General features: G+C 51.8%; 1 protein-coding gene across 4 annotated transcripts in view; it reads left to right on the forward strand.

The window, feature by feature from the left end:
• Nucleotides 1–7,138: 7,138 nt before the first annotated feature.
• Camk2a (calcium/calmodulin dependent protein kinase II alpha) overlaps nucleotides 7,139–18,825 on the forward strand; it is a 62,366-nt gene continuing 50,679 nt past the window's right edge. For 2 of the 4 annotated variants that reach the window (XM_021150264.3, XM_085833572.1), the window contains exon 1: nucleotides 7,139–7,388. In XM_021150264.3, coding sequence (XP_021005923.1) covers nucleotides 7,327–7,388 — 62 coding nt within the window. In that variant the 5' untranslated portion in view covers nucleotides 7,139–7,326. The remainder of the gene's footprint in view (nucleotides 7,389–18,825) is intronic. The other 2 variants (XM_021150265.3, XM_029471966.2) reach the window with 1 other exon arrangement.

Here is an 18,825-nt window from a genome sequence, read left to right on the forward strand (position 1 = left end):
GAGTGTGTGTGTGTGTGTGTGTGTGTGTGAGTGTGTGTGTGTGTGTGTGTGTGTGTGTGTGTGTGTGTGTCTTGGAGACCTGTGTGAGCTCAATGCTAGCAGAGGGGACAGGAAGGAAGGTGGGAAGGAAGGAAGAAAGGAAGGAAGGAATGAAGGAAGAAAGGAAGGAAGGAAGGAAAAAAGGAAGGAAGAAAGGAAGGAAGGAAGAGAGGGAGGGCGGAAGGAAGGAAGGAAGGAAGGAAGGAAGGAAGGAAGGAAGGAAGGAAGGAAGGAAGGGAGGTCCTGCCACAGGTTTACAATGTAGCTGCAGGCAAACCCCTGACCCTCTCTGGGCCTCAGTGTTTCTCTACATACAATGGATGATTCAAGAGTCCTTACTTTTGGTGGTTACAGGCACCCCTGTACACATTTGCATCTGGGGTAGGGGGACACGGGCTTGGTAGTGTTGAGGAGGGGGGGTGGTTGTAGAGCCTGCTAGCTGCATAGCGCGGCTCCCTCCGCACACTGCGTTCTGCATATCTCCCTTCAGGTCCCAGTCGGCGCAGTGTGTGTAGGCGAAGGCCCTGCTGTGAATTTTGAAAATAGTTATTTTTGTCACTGGCAAAGGAGGCCCTGTTAGGACTCGTCAGCTTGTGGATGAGCGGGATGGGTGGAGTGGGGTGGGTGCGGTGCCGCCATGGGGGGTTACCGCTGCTTGCAGGGCTGCATCACCCAGGCAGTGACTGAATCCTGCATGAGGGCCTGGCCTAGGCTGTGGGGAGGAGATGACCACTGCGTCCTAGATCTTTCCTTAGCCCTGTGCTTTCTTTCTTTCTTTCTTTCTTTTTTTTCCTTAAGATTTATTTCTAATGATGCGTAGGTTGTGTATTTGTGTGTGGATATGTGCACTTGAATAAAGGACCCACAGAGGCTACAGACATCAGATCCTCCTAGAGCTGGGGTTACAGAGGGGGTGAGTTGTCTAACATGGGCAACGGAAAATAAACTTATGTGCTCTACATGATCGAGCTGTCTCTCCAACCCTAGCCCTCTTCTTTTGACTTTTCTCATCTCCCTCACTTGTATGTTTTCCCTTCCTCGATAATGCTGATACCCAGATGGTAGGCATGGCCCAGGATAGGCAGGGGTCTCTGTGCTCCAGTGGCTGTAGTGGTTTTTCTGCCTGCTCAGGAGGGAGGCTCTGAAGAAGACACTGGTAAGGTGGTGTCTTAGCCTAGTGTATCCTAGAGGTAGGCTATTCATAGTCTGCCCACTGCCCAAGACACTCTAGGCCTGCTGGGGCCTGCTCTAACTCTGCCTGCTGGCTTGCCACCCTGGCACACAGCATAGGCTTCCCTGTAGAGCCAGGCTTTAGAGAACTGTATGAGTACTTCTCTGAGAACTGCTGGAGGGGCCCTGCCTGCCAGGACTTTTCAACTTCCAGCCCTGTCATCCATATCACTTCTGAGGACCCCCTTTGGGGCCACAAGAATAAGACCATATGTTGTGCTTTCTGTTCTCCCTTGGGTCCCAGGCTCTGAATCAATCTGGTCCCAAGATATAAGGGATGATTGGTGCTGAGGCTGGTGTCTGTGTCTGAAGTTTTGAAAAGAAGCTTGGTGGCTCAAGCCTCCCTGTGATCGGTCCTCCACTCAATGCAGAACTCAGTGAACTCAGAGTTCTCAGCCCAGATGCCAGCATAGCCCAGCATAGCCCAGGAACTACTGGAGCATCAATTTGAAACCAGGTCCGCAGGAACTAGTGGGCAACAGTGTGTGAGGCCAATGGTCTTTGGGGTATTATATTGAATTGAGAGGCCCTGTTTAGCAGTCAGCATGCCCACAACCTGTTCTCTACGGTGGTCCGGATTCCCCTCAACAAACACACCTGAATCTTTACTACATCCCAGTTCCTGGTTGGCTCCTGTCTTAGGGTTACTATGGCTGTGATGAAACACTACGACTAAAAGCAACGTGGGGAAGAAAGAGTTAATTTTTTCACTCGACCTTCCATAGAATGGGTTCATCATTAAAAGCAGCGAGGGCAGAGGAAAAGATAGCTCAATTGTTAAGAGGGCTGTCTGCTCAACAAAGAGGTCTTGAGTTCAATTCCCAGCAACCACATGGTGGCTCACAACTGTCTATCCTGGGATCTGATGGCCTTTTCTGGCATACAGGTATACATACAGATAGAGGGCTCATATACATAAAATAAATAAATAAATCTTTAAAAGCAACAAGGGTAGAAATTCAAGCAGGGCAGGGACCCAGAGGCCAAAGCTGACGCAGAGGCCATGGAGGGGTGCTGCTTACTGGCTTGCTCCTCGTGGCTTGCTCAGCCTGTTTTCTTATAGAACCCAGAACCACCAGGCCAGAGATGGGACCACCCACAAAGGGCAGAGCCTTTCCCTATCAATCACTAAGGGGAAAACGTCCTGCAGTCGGATCTTATGAAGACATTTTCTCAGCTGAGCTTCCCTCCTTTCAGATAACTCTAGCTTGCGTCAAGGTGACTTAAAACTAGCCAGCACAGCACCTTGTGCTCACGTCACCTGGGTCCCTTTGGAGAGGACATAGTGAAAGGGAGCCCAGAGGCAGTCCCTAGGCCACAGGTCTTCATTGCCCCTCTCTGGGACGGATTAGACAGGCTGCAGACCTGTTAGCTGGAAGAGTGAGATTCAGGCAAGAGCTTGAATCTTTACCTGATCCCGGCTATGGAGTCCTGGCCTCTAATGACCAGCTCCCTAACAACCAAGTGGAGCCATATACCTGCCTGGGCCACAGCTGTGTCTCCTCTTCTTTCAGACACTCCTGGCTTGTCTAGGACACAGGCTAGCATCCTGTCAATGCCAGGAAGGGGCACAGCAGGGAAAGAGCAATGCTCAGGGAGGTAAGAACTCCAGGCTGTTGGCCTGACTGCCACCAACTGGTGTACCCGTTAGAGGGCAACCTCTACTCTCGCACCTTGGTTCCTAACTCTAAGGGATATGTGGCCCCTAAAGGTCTTCATAGCTTGATATGGGAGGCAGGGGGGCTAAGAACAGCGCAAGAGTGGTGAGCTTGCACAGACCTGGATTGGATCTCTGGGTGTGTGAGGAGGAAATGAGATGGGGGTGGGGGAAGCCCTATTTCCAGCTGTCTTAGCATAGGAACTGAACCTCCTTCTGCAGGGCCTGTGTCACTGCCCCCCTCCCCCAGGGAGGGGCCCCTGCAAGGGGCACTTCAGGGCACAGCCCTTCTTCCCTCCCTCCTCTCTTAGGCCTGGAATTACTCAACATCCTGCCCTGACTCAGTTGCTCTCCCTTCAGACCCTCACAGTCTTCCTTCTCTCCTGGCCCACTTTTGGCTGAGCCTGCCCCCAACTTTTTCTGCCCTTAGTGGGACAGGCCCCATGGGGACCATTCAGATGCACTTCTTTTTCCCTGTGGTAGTTTCCTGTGGTGGTGCCCTGTTCAGGCAACTGCAAGACCCTGTGGCATTTAGCATATGCATGAGAGCACATGAAGAAGCTAGCTATCCCTGTGTGCTGAGGATTGTAATCCTCTCTCATCCTTCCCTTGTCTCCTGGAACCCAGCCCAGCCTCCTGTCCCTCCTGATGACACGAGCCAATGCTGGCTCAGCAAACTCCAGGGCTCCCACCCCTGGCCATCAGCCCTTGGCACATAGGCTTGTGCTTGAGTACTGCACACGTGTTGCAGATGGGGTACACGTGCTGGACTGTTATGCCTACTGTGGCCCCGGGGGTGTGTGGGAAGTCTGGCGGAACCAATCCCTCCATCCCCTGATGCAATCATCAGCTTATTCTCTCACGGCCACTCGGGCATGCTTGACTCCTTGATGCCCGCCGCCACTAGGCACAGCTGCCAGCTTTGTGGGCACAGAGGATGTGGCGAATTAGTGGTCATGCTTCCTCAGTGGAATGGCAATTGCACTCAGCATGCAGGTGTCTACCAAAGGCAGTCCCTACATCCCTGATGTACTCTCTAGACCCATCTAAGGACTAGATCTAGTCTCTAGAAGGTTCCAAGAGGTATGCACCCATGCAGATGTAAGACAGCCCTCCACAGGGAGATTCTTCCAGCTAGTTCTCCATTATCAGATGGGTCTAAGATCCTAGGACCTGCCTATCTCTTAGCCCTGCATTCAGCAAGAGAAGGGGTAAAGATGTGAGGATTCCAGGGAGGAAGGAAAAGGGCTCAAGGAAGAAAGAAAGGGAAGGAAGCTGGAAGCATGGAAGGACAAAGATGGTGACCACAGTAGAGTTAGGGCCCTATGGTCCTTGTCAGCAGCAGGCAGCTATCAGGCTGTCTGTGCCTTCGTGAGCCTCTCTGAGCCCCTGGGGCATCTTCTAAATGCTTTGCTGGCCTCTGAGCCAAGCACTGCATACCGTCCCGTGGGGAGTGACAGGCCAGCACTGGTCAACGAGGATGATGGCTACTTCTGTTCACAGGGTAACATCTCCATGGTTACAGCCTTCGCACATTCCTCTTAGTACTTTACCAATCTCAAAGCAGTTGCCAAGCCCTTGGGCCCTAATAAGTGAGGGTCCCGGTGCCCTCTTTTTTAAAATTCCTTGCCATTTGTTTTGCAGAATTTACTGCAAATAAAGCCAACCCCAGGCAATGTCTAAACCATGAGCTAACCCCCCAGCAAGGTCTCTGAGAACCGTGCCCCGGAGAGCTGCCAAGGTTCAGGGAAGAATATGAGGAGACAGGATTTCTAGTTCCTTAATAATTCCTTCTGTCTCAGCCACTGTGTTCATCTTGTTTCAGCCACAAAACTACCTTTATTGGTAAGGAACATTATTTACCCAGTTTCGCACTTGAAGAGGTCCAGAGACATTAACACATTGATTCAAAACCACAGCCTCTAAGTCACATAGCCACTGTTAGCTGATCGACACTGTTTCCCCTGGGCAGTGGCTGGGTGATTCCAGGGATCCCCTTGGGAACAGGCTAGAGCACTGGTTCTCAACCTGTGCAGGTCGTGACCTCCTTGGGGGGTAGGGGTGGGAGCAGTGTCAAACAACCCTTTTACAGGAGTCGCCTAAGACCTTTGGGAAAAACCAGATATTTGCATTATTTTTCATAACAGAAGCAAGATTATAGTTATAGAGTAGTGACAAAAATTATGTTATGGTTGGAGGTCAGCACAGCATGAGGAACTGTATTTAAGGGTTGCGGCATTAGGAAGGTTGAGAATCACTGGCCTAGAGGATCTGAATCAGGAACACGGACGTACAGCTCTGCGCCACTCCTGCCTTCCTCTGGTGCCTCTAGCCTTGCCTATGGTGTTCAGGGCCTGCCTGCTACCCACCAGCTGTGCGGCCCTGTGAGCACAGGCCTTTCTGCTCCGCTCTGAATTGCCACGTTGGCGGCAGAAGCGGGAAGCGTATTGTGCGCAGAAACAAAACGGAGTGGTTTTTTTTTCCTTTTTCTGAAGGTGGTAATGGTGCAATTAGTGGCGAAGCCATCACCCCCTCCTCCCCGGCTCGCCTCCCTCCTTCCTCTCCACCTCCCTTCTCTTTCTTTCCTGAGAAAAAAGTGGCTGAGTTGAAAAGATCTCCCGTCAATCTTTCTGTAACAGACTCAGGAAGAGGGATAGAGGGCCCCCTAATGTTTCCAGGGTCCTCGAGCCTCAGTTGGGTCAGGCACTTGTTGGTGCTGGAGAAGGTACCACTATGTCCCCCACAAGGGAGTTAAGCAATGGATTCTGAGGAGCAAGTTTGAAACAGAGAGAATTTGCATTTCCAGGTCTTGTGATCTGCCCCTTGTTCACTGGGGGACAAATGCTGGCATGAGACCCTGAGACTTCTGCTCAGCCACCTGTGAAGCATGCAGAGTCTCAGTCTCTCTCTCTCTCTCTCTCTCTCTTTCTCTCTCTCTCTCTCTCTCCTGAATGGAGGTGTGTGTGTGTTCAAGACTAAGCTGCAGTGTGGGAGTGCTTATGGGCTCATTTTAAAACTTCCGTGTTTTGCCTTCTAGAAACTGAAACATAAGAACCTTATGGCCTTAGGCCACTCCATCTCCATGGGGTTCTTCTTCCGATTTTCTAGAAAATGAGATGGGGGTTTCAGAGAGCTTCCTCAGTGACCTGCCAGGGTCACACCAGAAATGTCAGAGCTAGAACTTGAACTCAGATTACTAATCTTAAATTCCATGCCTTGGGGGCGTGCAAGTACGATGTACAGAAGGAGTGAACTCATTAGGGCAGATGACCAGCGAGTTTGGGAAAGAAGAGTCCAGGGCAGGGTACATCTATGCCATCTGCCCAGCCCTGGGTGAGTCCGGTCACGTTCACCTCATTATAGTTGCCTCTCTCCAGTCCTACCTTGACGGGAAGCACAAGCAGAAACTGGGACAGGAGCCCCAGGAGACCAAATCTTCATGGTCCCTCTGGGAGGATGGGTGGGGAGAGCTGTGGCAGAGGCCTCAGGAGGGGCCCTGCTGCTCAGTGGTGACAGATAGGGGTGAGAAAGCAGACAGAGCCATTCCGTCAGCATCCTGGGTCTGTTCGGTACTTCTCACGCTAAGGTGGCGGTGTGATATGCACAATGGCTAAAAAGCAGAGAGAGCTGGAAAGAAACAAGGACAGAGACAGAGGCCAAGTCAACCAGACCAATTCCCAGAGGAAGCAAAGGAACCATTGCAGAGACTACAAGGGGGAAGGGAAGGGGAGATGACTTAGCTTCCCCTGTAAACCTTAGAACCCAGCTGTTGCCAGGGCAACGGGGCAATACCTGTCTCTCCAGAGGAGATGAAGTTGCCAGGGTAACTACATCCTGTCTTTCTCAAGGACCATCCCAGAATGTGGCACCCACTGGCCGTTACCATAGCAACTGCCTCTTTGCCCCACTTAATCCCATCCCGTCTGTTAAAAGGGCCCTATAGTTGAAGGTGGGGGAGGTAAGAAGAGCGATGATCACTTGTGGACTAAGTTTGTTCGCATCCCCTTCTCCAACCCCCTCAGTACATCACCCTGGGGGAACAGGGTCCACTTGCTCCTGGGCCCACACAGTCCTGCAGTATTGTGTATATAAGGCCAGGGCAAAGAGGAGCAGGTTTTAAAGTGAAAGGCAGGCAGGTGTTGGGGAGGCAGTTACCGGGGCAACGGGAACAGGGCGTTTCGGAGGTGGTTGCCATGGGGACCTGGATGCTGACGAAGGCTCGCGAGGCTGTGAGCAGCCACAGTGCCCTGCTCAGAAGCCCCAAGCTCGTCAGTCAAGCCGGTTCTCCATTTGCACTCAGGAGCACGGGCAGGCGAGTGGCCCCTAGTTCTGGGGGCAGTGCTTCAGCATCCCAGTCCTAGTTCCCAGTCTAAAGCCTCGCCTGCCTGCCCAGTGCCAGGATGGCTACCATCACCTGCACCCGATTCACAGAAGAGTACCAGCTCTTTGAGGAACTGGGAAAGTGAGTCACACCTCAGGGAGTCCTAGAGAGCATGGGGATCAGTCTCTTGGGCAGGGGCGGGGGGAGACGTGTGCCTATGTGGCCAGAGCTGTCCCATGCATGCAGAGGGAGGTGTGTAGCATGATTTGGAAGCACTGTGTATGCATAGTGTGTCCAGAGTTAGGCGTTGACACATTTATGAGCCCAGTCAGCCTGGTGTGTATGTGTGTGCGTGATGGAAAGGAAACAGATTGGTGGTGTATGCACACACCTATGCATATAAGTACACATGACCTGGGTTCACAAAGATATCTAGAAACTTGGGGTTTGAAAGGGATTTTCCCACTTGGCTGGATCTGAGTTGGAATCTATTTTGTAGTTGTACTTAGAAACCTCCAGTGACAAAGAAAGTTTGCCACCCCTGACCTGGAGATCTTGTCTTTAGACACTGTGCAGAGTGGCTAGCTTTCCCCTGGCATATCCCCTCCGGCTTCCCCAGATACCTTCCGGGAGCAACAGCTTCAGTACTGAAGGAGTTAATATAAAGCAATCACAGTGTTGGGAGGAGGGGAAGGACAGTCAGCCAGCCGGGGGTGCCACTGTGGCACTGGCTATACAAAACAACTGTGGTCCTTTGGCAAAGTTGCCCATCATGTTATATCTCAAGAGGCTGAGAGGAGAAAGGTTCCCTCCAGGAGAACAGCAGGCTACATATATAAGAGAAGGTTTCTAGATGTTCCCAGCTAGGTTGTGGGGTCCTGGGGTGGATCAGGAGTTGGGGGAGCAGTTTGGCAGAGTGCCCCACGGATGCATACGTGCTCCTACCAGCCCTGTTTGGTTCCTGCTGTAGCGCAGTAATATGAGACAAGGGGCCCTGTGAGCAGATGTGTCAGTGTGAGCTCCTGCAGGTACACGGATATTGAGGAGAGGCTATATATGAAATCTGTGGGGGAACAAATGGAGTTGTGTAAGAACTGACACTGGGCACACTGCAAACTGAAAGGGCAAACACTGGTGCAAGTAAAACAAGAAGAGATGTGTGTGTCATTTGCATGGCAAGCCCCCCCTCTCCAAAAAATGTTTGTGTGCCCTGCAAGGGTGCATTTGTGCAATTATGCAAGGTTTGCTCTTGGCTAGGTGATGTTGCAGCAAAGGTATGGACATGCATCTGTGTGCACATGTGTGGCAGGTCAGAGATGGGTACTCTCAGTGAATTTGTGTGTGTGTGTGTGTGTGTGTGTGTGTGTGTGTGTGTGCATGTGTAAGGTCACAGATGTGACATGTGAACAGAATGTTCTTGAGTGTGCATGTATCTTGGGGAATATGTAAAGGAAGCTCTGTGTGTGTGTGGGGGGGGGGCTAGGCTCATGGGCTCATGTGGGTGTGTGGGTGTTGTAGGCATGTGTGAGCTTATGCTGGTGTCTGCATATGTGTGGGAGGTGGACCTATGGCTGTGTATAAGCACAGCCCCTGAACACATTCACACACACACACACACACAGAGAGAGAGAGAGAGAGAGAGAGAGAGACAGAGACAGAGACAGAGACAGAGAGAGACAGAGACAGAGACAGAGAGACAGAGAGAGAGACAGATGGAGAGACAGAGAGGGATAGAGAGACAGAGACAGCTCCCTTGTGCAAATGTGTATTCATATTTGTCTACAGACTTTCTGCTGTTCTGCGTGTCTTTGCGTTGGAGGCAGGGGTGGGGGCAGGAATATAGTTTTAGGGGCTGCTCAGGAGAAGTGTCTTTTAAAGTTTATCTGGGACCCCTTTCCAGAGCATGTCTAGTGTTCATTTGGAACCTAAGGATTTCTTGAATAGACAGGAGCTGCCTTTCAGGGGCCACTGAGGCTGGTTCAGGCAGGACTGCGTCACAGAGCACAGTGGAAGGAATTAAGATGGGACTTCAGGGATCACAGTGACAGCAAACTGCTCTTTTGCCCTGAGAAGAAATGGGGATCATTAGAACTAGGCTCTGTGGGCTGACTTGGCCTTCTCAGCCCCCCCCTCACCTTCTTGGATACTCAGAGGTGTCAGAGAAGGGGCAGAGGAAAACTGAGGGTGGCAGGGACGCTCGGGTCTTGTTCAATCAATTACAGATCTCCTTCCAGAATTATTGGTGCTTTTAACCTTTTTTTTAGGTCACTTATTCCTCCAGGATTCAGATGAAAGTCTAAATAGACATTCCCTAGAAAAATGTATAAGCCTACAAAATGTTGCTTGCAGTGTCAGAGCTTGTGGGACCTCAGGAAACAGCGCACCAACCTGTGCTTGAAGATGCTTGGGTGAAGGAGAAGGGGCTGTGGTGGGCCGGCTTCTGTCTGGTGTGTCTGTGTGACACAGGCCAGGGTACCCTATGAAGGATGAGCCCTGTGTTTTTTGCTCTGCATCTTAGCCTTGGTCTGAGCATCTGGTGGGGTAGGGAGGGGCTGCCCTACATGACCCTTAGCTCTGTGACATTGGGCAGGCTGCCACTCTTTCTGACCTGCAAGCTGGAGATTTAGAAGACTGGGAGGATTATGTAGATGACATGTGAAGACATAGCCTCAAGCCTGACACACAGTAGGCATTTGGCAGGACATTGCTGCTGGGGTGGCTGTTGTCCTCAAGGATTGGGCCAGCCTTTAGGAGGAAACAGGGCCTTCTCAATGTTTATCTTTTGTTTAGGAAATGTTGTTCAAGGTCTCCCTGGGCTCCTCTTCCTTGAGGGAAGCAATGAAGAAGTGTTTCTGTAGAGTTTACCCTTTAGTTGATGATCCTGTGTCTTCTAGCTAGGACACTGTATGAATACCTAGACACAGAGCCCCCACCCTGATCTGTCCACATAAACAGCAGGTTATCTAGGTGGGCGGGGCCTTAAAAAAGACACTTGGGGGACTGTGGTTGACCTCTGGCGTGGCCCTGGTTTGCCATAACATGGAAGAAGACTGGTACTCCATCAAGACTCACTGGCATCCTGCCCAGTGAAGACTGGCTTGTTACCAACGGCCTTCCAGGAGCCCAGGGTGGAAGCAGATATTCCTCTCTTGCCTGGAGGTAGCCCTGAATAGGGGTTTCTGGAACTTCTAGATGTTTTTATACTGAAGACCGACCCCCCCCACCCCCCGCTGCCGCATTGCCCTGGCCCTGAAGCACGTAAATTCAGAAATGCTAAGAAGACGATCTGTGTTCCGTATAGGATTTAGACGGGGCTGTTTCTAGGGACCCAGAGATGAACTCCCTCCCTTGATCCTGCTCTTGCTCCTCTGCCCTCCTAGGAATGAAAGAAATGGAAGCATATGTTTAAAGTGGGCTGCAGCATCAAGCAGGGCAGGAGTGGGCCAGGGTCGCTCTCAGAGTTCCCTCCAACTCATTCAATCTCCTCTGATGTCCAGAATCAATAGAAAGGGAAGAGGGCGGGTGGGGAGGAGTAAGAGAAGCTCTGGAAAGCTCAGGCAAACCCCTGGGTTGAGTGTCTCTTCTAGACATTGCATCCTCGGGTCTCCATCTGCCTCTGCCAGCAGAAGTTAGAGAGGCAGAGACTTGCTCTGCGGATCTACAGTTGTTGCTCTGGACAAAAGGAACCTCAGAAGGAGATTGTATTTGAGAGAGAGAGAGAGAGAGAAGGGAGGAGAGAGCTCGGCCCACTCTTTTCTCTCTAGAAACAGGGATCTGAAGTTGACTCAGGCAGTACAGGGTAGGGGAGGCTGGTGGGAGTGTGGGTGGCCCGCAAGGTTGACAGGGTCTTGGGGGCTGGCCTCTGAACCCCGAACCTCTTCCTCCACAGCTTTTAGCCCTGTACCACGATTGGGCAGGTTGATCTGTGGGTGGTGGCCTGGCTTAGAGGAACTTCCTTGCACTGGGCTTCAAGGTGCTGCGTGCACAAAATCCCATGATTTGTAGCATGTGCTTAGCTATTTTGCCCTTTCGTGCAGAGCTGGAAGGAGAAGAGCTGGAAGGAGAAAGGGCAGCATCGTCGTGGTGAGAGTAGGCTAAAGCACCTCGGTCCCACCTAAACCCTCCTACCAGCAGCACCGGGCCTCACAGTACCTACCTTTCCATCCACTAGCTCTACCCCTAAGGGGATTGGGCGGGGCTTATGCAGCCATTTTACAGATGAGCAGACTGGGGCTAAAGGTGCGGTAAGGAAAGCTCAAGGCACTATGACTTGGTCCCTGGGAGGTTGCATCTAGTGCTGCATCTGTGAAGCAGCTTTCCTCTTGTCTGTGAAGCAGAGAGAAAAGGGCAGTGGTCTTTGTGGTGGTGGCAAGGGGCAGGGAGGGCGGATAATTGAGCAATGTCCATTTGCTGCCAAAATTCTGCTTTGAGTTTTCTGGGCTACCTTGGATGAACCACTTGCTCTTTCTGTGCTTCATTTTCACTGTCAGTAAAATGGGGGTGGGGGGGTGGGTTTCCTATCTCTGGAGATGTCTGAAGTGCCGCCCTCTGCGGCCTCCCTCTTTGGAAGACTATGTAGATCTTGTGCTCCAGCACTGGACAGGCTATGGAGACTTTCCATGCATTGCATAGACAGAGAAACCTCGTAGAGTGCAGTGATCTCTCCAAGGCTACCGTGACAGGCAATGGCACGCAGGGACCAGAAGCCAAAGGATGGGAAATGGGGAGACAGACAGGAGCTGGATGGCAGGGAGAGGTGCGAGGACAGGGGAAGGGACAACCTTTCCTGGCTTCTCCCCATCCTCATCATCGGAGCAGCAAGCAGGCACACATTCTGGTGCATGCTGCAGCCCTCCACCCACACACAGGCTCCCCCACACAGGCTGAGACACACTGACACTCTCCAAGCCTCCTCCCTCCCTCCTGCCTCCCTCCAAAGCACAGTGACATTGCTGTCAGCAGTCCCTGCAGCCTGGAGCTGCAGCCAGCCTTCTGTGTGCTGTGAGGGCAGCCCTCTGGGCTAGTGCACACACACACACACACACACACACACACACACACACACACAAACCAGTTCAGGACAGCAGGATGGTGCTGGCTGGACTTCTGACTCTCTCTCACCATACATGTCTCTCCATTTCTTTGGTCTATTTCTTTCTCTCCCACTTCTCTCTAGGCAAATCCTCTGTTCCATCTCACACTGTCCCTGAATGCACACCGCCCAAGGCCTGCCCTCTTATGATAACTACTTCCATGAACTATTATGAGCCCACCTCCAGCAAACCAAGTGCCACCCACGCTGCTGAGCCCCAGCCTGGCACTCAAGATGCTCGAAGCCCATGGATGCACATAGTATCTATCAGGAGTTGCTGTTCAGCCCCTGAGACTTACTGAGCCACAGACTGTTGATGGCCTTGGTGTCATCTTATAAGGGAGGAATTGATCTGTGATCCTTGTGTCTGTTTCCACCTGCTTCTCTCAGTCCCTGATCTTGGGCAATGTTCATCACGCTCACATGCAGGGCTTACATGATCTCTGCCCTCATGGGGTGCACAATCTGGTACAAAGCCAGAGACAAATCCTTTCTGAACTCATGACTTAGATGCACTTGGGTGTTGACCGTGGCGGTCCATGAGTGTAATCCCAACACTCAGAAGACAGAGGCAGGTGCATCTCTATATGAGTTCGAGCTCGGCTTGACCTTCACAACGAGTTCCCAATTAGCCAAGGCTACATACATGGTGAGATCTTGTCTCAAACTACCAAAAAATAACAAAACAACACCACCACCAAAGGGATGGGTACACCAACATTCGTCCTTAAAATGCAGCTGGACAAGGGCCAGGATCCCAAACAGGGGTGATGAGTCTTGAGTCTCTGCTAGTGAGAAACAAAGGTATTATGAAGGACTGCCTTGAGGTGGCCCTGGGAGCTGGACGCTGAGTGAGGCCTTGCCAGAGGGAAGAGGGGATGAGAGCGTTCCCAGTCATGGTGCAGCTCAGCCCAAGCCTCTGAGACATGTTAGTGGCTCACATTCTTCTCAGGGGACATATGGAGTCCCTTCCTTCCTTCCTCCCTCCCTCCCTCCCTCCCTTCCTTCCTTAATAAACAAATATTACACATTTATTATGTGTAAGTACACTGTTGCTGCCTTCAGCCACACCAGAAGAAAGCATCCGATCTCATTACAGATAGTTGTGAGCCACCATGTGGTTGCTGGGATTTGAACTCAGGACCTCTGGAAGAGCAGTTAGCGCTCTTAACCTCTGAGCCATCACTCCAGCCCCAGAGAACACTTTCCAAGGATCAGAGCTGTTCCCATTACCAGCACCCTCTGGAGATGGGATTAATGTGGTCGACAGGCAAACTCCTGTTCACAGCCCTTGGCCTCCCAGACATCCTCCTGACCAACCCTCCTACCCTCAGCTTGTAATGTGCTTGTAAGAAAGATCTGGGGGACAGTGAGGGGCTGGGATACTCTTCATTCCATTGAGAATAACGCAGAGTCCAGTGCTCTTGCTCATGACTAGGGGATTATGACCCAGAAGGTCAGTGAGTCACAAGAACTAGGCCTTCCAGCCTCCTCTTCCTGCAGGGCATGGCTCTCTTCCCCTAGAGCCTTCTCTGACACTGGGGCAAGTCTCTGTGGTGAGCACCATGGAAGGGTCAGGCCAGGTCAAAAGGAGCGCTTTCTTCTGCTTTGTGGTTCTGCCCCCTAGGCACTGAGTAGATTATTTCTATTATTTCCCTATCTTTCCATTTTGTCACCCATTCAAGAAAAGGCATGTGCAACCAAACAGGGAATATGTTGGAACTGCTGTTGATTCAGTGTTCCCTTCAACAAACAGACTCTTCCGGTTCTGAGGCCTTCTGTGTCCTCCAAGAGACTTCTGCTGGGTTGGCGGTGGAGTGGGGTGGGGTGGTGGTGGTGCAGGACAGCTCGTCCCCACAGCATCTTCTGGAGTCTGGGAGTGGGCGGTGCGCCGCCTCAGCCGGGGACAGGAGGAGCAAGGCAAGGTTTCAGCAGCAGGTCCTGGAATGTTCTGGTTGTATTATGCTGTGGCATGTGGCCATCTGCTCACAGAGGTGCTGTGGCGGCAGGAAGAGAAAGCACATGAAGCAGAGGATGTCTTGGGCCTGGCCCTATCTCACCAGTTTGCTGTCTGGAATTGGCATAGCTCAGTTTTACGTGGTTATTATTAAGAAAGGATACCAAGCCGGGCGTGGTGGTGCATGCCTTTAATCCCAGCACTCGGGAGGCAGAGGCAAGTGGATTTCTGAGTTCGAGGCCAGCCTGGTCTACAAAGTGAATTCCAGGACAGCCAGGGCGACACAGAGAAACCTTGTCTCGAAAAACAAAACAACAAAAAAAACAAAACAACAAAAAAAAGAAAGGATACCATTGCCTAATACAAACAAACAAACATACATACAAATACACAAAGAGGGAGGGATTATACATAACTTCATCAACCGTTGGTCTCGCTGATGGGAAAGCCCTGCTTAAGGGTGCAGAGAACTGTGAAAATGCTTTGTGTCAGACTTCCCTTTTGCTTCCAAAATGAACTCTGCTGGCCATAGCTTTTTAGTGATTTTGAGGATTGGGGGATGTGTGTATAAACTACGGCCACACCCCTTGCTCACTGCTCTCTTTTCTAACACATGGAATCTTTGGCCATTTCTCACAGACTTAAAGCACAGCTGTAGATCCCAAGTCAGGGTTCTCTCCCACCCTGACTGTGCAAGGTATTAAAAACAATGATCTGAGTCGGAAGACCTCGTTAAAGTTTTCTCAGCCTCGGTTTCTTTATCTGCTGACCTTTGCGGTAAGATATACTGGGCGTACCACCTCACCACATAGCCAGATGGGTCTCATACTGTATCCTACCAGATGAGACAATGCTCTGGTGGCCATTATTATCTCTTTGCCCCCCCCCCGCCCCCCGTAGATGTTATAACCATATCTGCTCTGAGTTGGGCAGTCAGATCAGCTTGCCTGGGTTATGTTACTGAGAACAGTAGGACCAGGTTCAAATCCTATCCCAGACAGCAGGTCCATCTCTACTGGGCCAGGAACCTTCTGAGCTCATCTCAGTGGCTCAGAGAGATGGATGGTTCACAGATCTTAACAGAGGGAGGTTTTGGGGGAGCTATTCATCCCACAGGAGGATGAATAGCTCAATAGATGGGACTGGGGTTCTGGAAGCAGGAGGAACCCATGTGTGTAGATCTCTAGGGTTGACAGCCAGAGTGGTTAAACCCTTCCGGGGGGCGAGGGGAGCCACGGGTTCCTTTGTGAAGTTGAAGAAGAGTTATACAGCCGTTGCCCAGAGCTCATACAGACACAGGATCATTTTAATGACACTGTAAATGGATTCATCAAAGCCTAGATCCTTCCCGGAGGCCTAGCTAATAGCCCTGGTCCAGGGCTGGAGGAGGAAGTGACCAGAGAACAGATGCAGAGAGAACAGGGAGTGGCAGTTGGTAGGCAATGGACAGAAGGGCTATTATTGTTGAGGATGAACTACAGAGCCATGCTCTGTAGTTCAAGGTACCAAGTACCCACAGGGTGGGGCAGGGGAGGAAGATTAGGCCCAAGGGGTGCTGCCAGAGCTGGGGGAAGGGGAGGCACTTGGTGGGCGAGCCTGGCATACGTATCTCTTCCATGGAGCCTTGGGGGCGGTGACCAGATTGCGGTGGGTTCCCGGAGTGTGGGAGGTGGGAAGAGGAGGCAGCGGATGTCGGACATTTGTTCTGGAAGTTTGGCAGCATGAAGGAAGAGGGAATCAGGCAACCAGGCTGCTGACTTGAGAGGACGTGTGTTTCACTTTATCGGGGGACAGGGTATTTATGAAAGCAGTCAACGGAGGACTGGAAGCATCCCAGACTGCCGGACCCCAAGGGTGCTGAGTGCAGGGCAAGTTCACAAGTAGGCTGTCTTCACACAGACATGTTCCTTTCTGCTGAGACCTTGAGAGGCAATGGAGGAAGGTGAAGGAACCTGCCTGGGGGTGTCCAGGAGGAAGTCGGGCTAGAATTCATCACTCTCCTCTTTTACATAGGGAAACTGAAACCCAACCCGTCAGGGTAAGCCAGCTGGGTGAGGGTTCTGGTCTTCTCATTTCCCAGCTAGTCCCCTGGCTGCCATGGCAACCCTTCAAGAGGGTCTAGGCCAGAGATAATTGTGGGCACCTGTGGCTGGCAGTCAGCCACACCCAGGACACCAGGACACCAGCTCTGATTGTCAGCCAGAAAACAATTTCCCAGTGCCAGAGTCGCTCTTCACAGCCCATTAGCGCGTTCCCACATTCTCAGCAATAGACCCACTTTGCTGTCCTCATGCTGTCTGCCTGGTGCTGGGTGGGGTACACACCCAGGAGAGACTGTTCAGCCCTGAGGAGAGGCCCCTTCCCTCTTTGCCAGACCCCCCTCCTTCCCCCTAACCCAGTAAACTCAGCAGACAGGGTCCGTTCTGTTTCCACCGAGGCTAACTGTTTTCATCCTCTTGATCTAACGGTTCCCATACAAGGCATCCTTTCTTGAGCATTTACTGTACTCCAGGGACTTGGCTGAACACATGCCTGCCTCATTATCGCATTGAAGCAACTGCTCAGGGTGGGGACTCTATTGTCCGCATCTTGTGGGGGAAGAGGCAGGCAAACTAAGATGATGTCACTTGCCAGTTAAGGGCCTGAACAAGGATGGAGATTTGAACTCAGGCTGGGCTACTCTTAGCCGGACCAGAGGATAGCAGGAGCCATTGACTAGGCTACAACACTGAAGCAGACAGGTCTCTGTACCGTGGAGTCACAACCTTTCCTCAACCCCATGTTGCCAGGGAAGAGACTGAAGCCCACAGGGCCCACTCCTAGCTAAGTTCTCTCAGAATGGCTGAGACCCGAAAGCCCCACTCTCCGGTGCTGTCTTAGCCTCACACATATACCTCTACCTAGCTACAGCTCCTGGACACATAGAGAAATTCTGAGAGTGGCACACCTGTGCTGTCTCCTACCAAATAACTCATGGTGCCACAGACTCAGCTAGAGCCAGGTGCTAGTCACCACCTGTGTGTCCAGGTGCCCTCTCCTTGTGTCTGGAAGCAGGGTTCCACCCACCCCCCCATTTGCCTTTACCTCCCTTTATAGCCAGGAACACAGTCTACCCTCCCTGTCTACATCCTGAACACTGCCCATCTTTGTCCTTGGGCTTAGGAAACACCTCCCTATCAGGAACACAGGAGCACTTTCACAGGTAGTCTCAAGAAATCCCCCTCATCCTGTCCCAGCATCTTCTCTTCCCTTTCCTTTGGGGCTTCTTCTTCTTCTTCTTCTTCTTCTTCTTCTTCTTCTTCTTCTTCTTCTTCTTCTTCTTCTTCTTCTTCTTCTTCTTCTTCTTCTTCTTCTTCTGTTTTTCTGAGACAGGGTTTCTCTGTATAGCCCTGGCTGTCCTGGAACTCACTTTGTAGACCAACCTGGTCTTGAACTCAGAAATCCTCCCGAGTGCTGAGATTAAAGGTGTGTGCCACCATGTCCGGCTTTGGGGCTACTTCTTCCCCATGTCTTCTCTATCTTGGTTGGTCTCCTTGATATTTCTGCTCTGCCTGGCAGGCTCTGGCCTGCTAACTAACCAACCCCCTACTCAGCTCAGAGCCCTGGGAACGGTGGGGCTAGCTCCCCCATTTGCCAAAGCTTCTGAGCTGCAGTCGCTTGCTCATGCAGGACAGAAATGAACCAACAAGCCTTTTCTAAACAAAGAATGCAAGAAGCAGAAGGGAGAGCTGCAGGCGGCTTGCCTCACTCTCAGTTTGGATCCCTGACTCTCGGCTACCCTGTTTGTCCAGTCCCTATCGTGACAGGAAGAGAGCCTTGGTCAGTGTAGACAGATCCACAAAGCTGAAGGGCTGGGAGGAGCTCCCTTTCTTAGGCCTCTGCTGCCTCAACGGGCCCCTCTCACCCTCTACTCTGTACTGTGTTCTGCAATCCTAGACCTGGGCCAAGTGCTCCACAGTGACCTCCCCTAGTCTCCCAGAGCACCCAGAGTGGGTGTAGCCACTGCCCTCTTAAGGGGAGAAAGAAGATCAGAGGCTAAGTTCAGAGTCACACAGTCTTTGGGGGCTAACCAGGACAGGACCTCTGTGAGCCCCAGCTCTTGGTGACTCCACTTGCCTGCCTTCAGTGGAGCTGGGAGGAAAGACTTAAGTGAGCTGAGTTCTCTTTGCTGCCTCCCTAGACATGTTCCTTCTCACTTGGAGCTGCACTTTCCAGATCTGTGAAATGGGGATTTTCATCCCAAGGTTGCTGTAGGGTCATGAAGAGTCTAGCAGTACCCAGGCTTGAGAGTATCTGTATCCTGGGGTCTGGATCTGGGTCCTGACTTGGGAGGTGCCTCCTCTGAGCACCCAAGGACGGCAGTGCATCTCTGCCCTTGGGCAACAATCTCAGGATGTCCTTTGAGGGCTCAGCATCCCTGAGTAGCAACCCTCAGCTTATAGGAAAGCTGTGTTGTGCTTGCTCAGTGAGAGAGACTTGTCTTCTTCAGTAGATGTGGCTCCTAGGCCCCAGCTCCGTGGGATCTGTGA

Source organism: Mus caroli, unplaced genomic scaffold, assembly GCF_978045245.1.
Source record: "Mus caroli unplaced genomic scaffold, Mus_caroli_1 scaffold_19, whole genome shotgun sequence".
NCBI classification, from domain to species: Eukaryota; Metazoa; Chordata; class Mammalia; order Rodentia; family Muridae; genus Mus; species Mus caroli.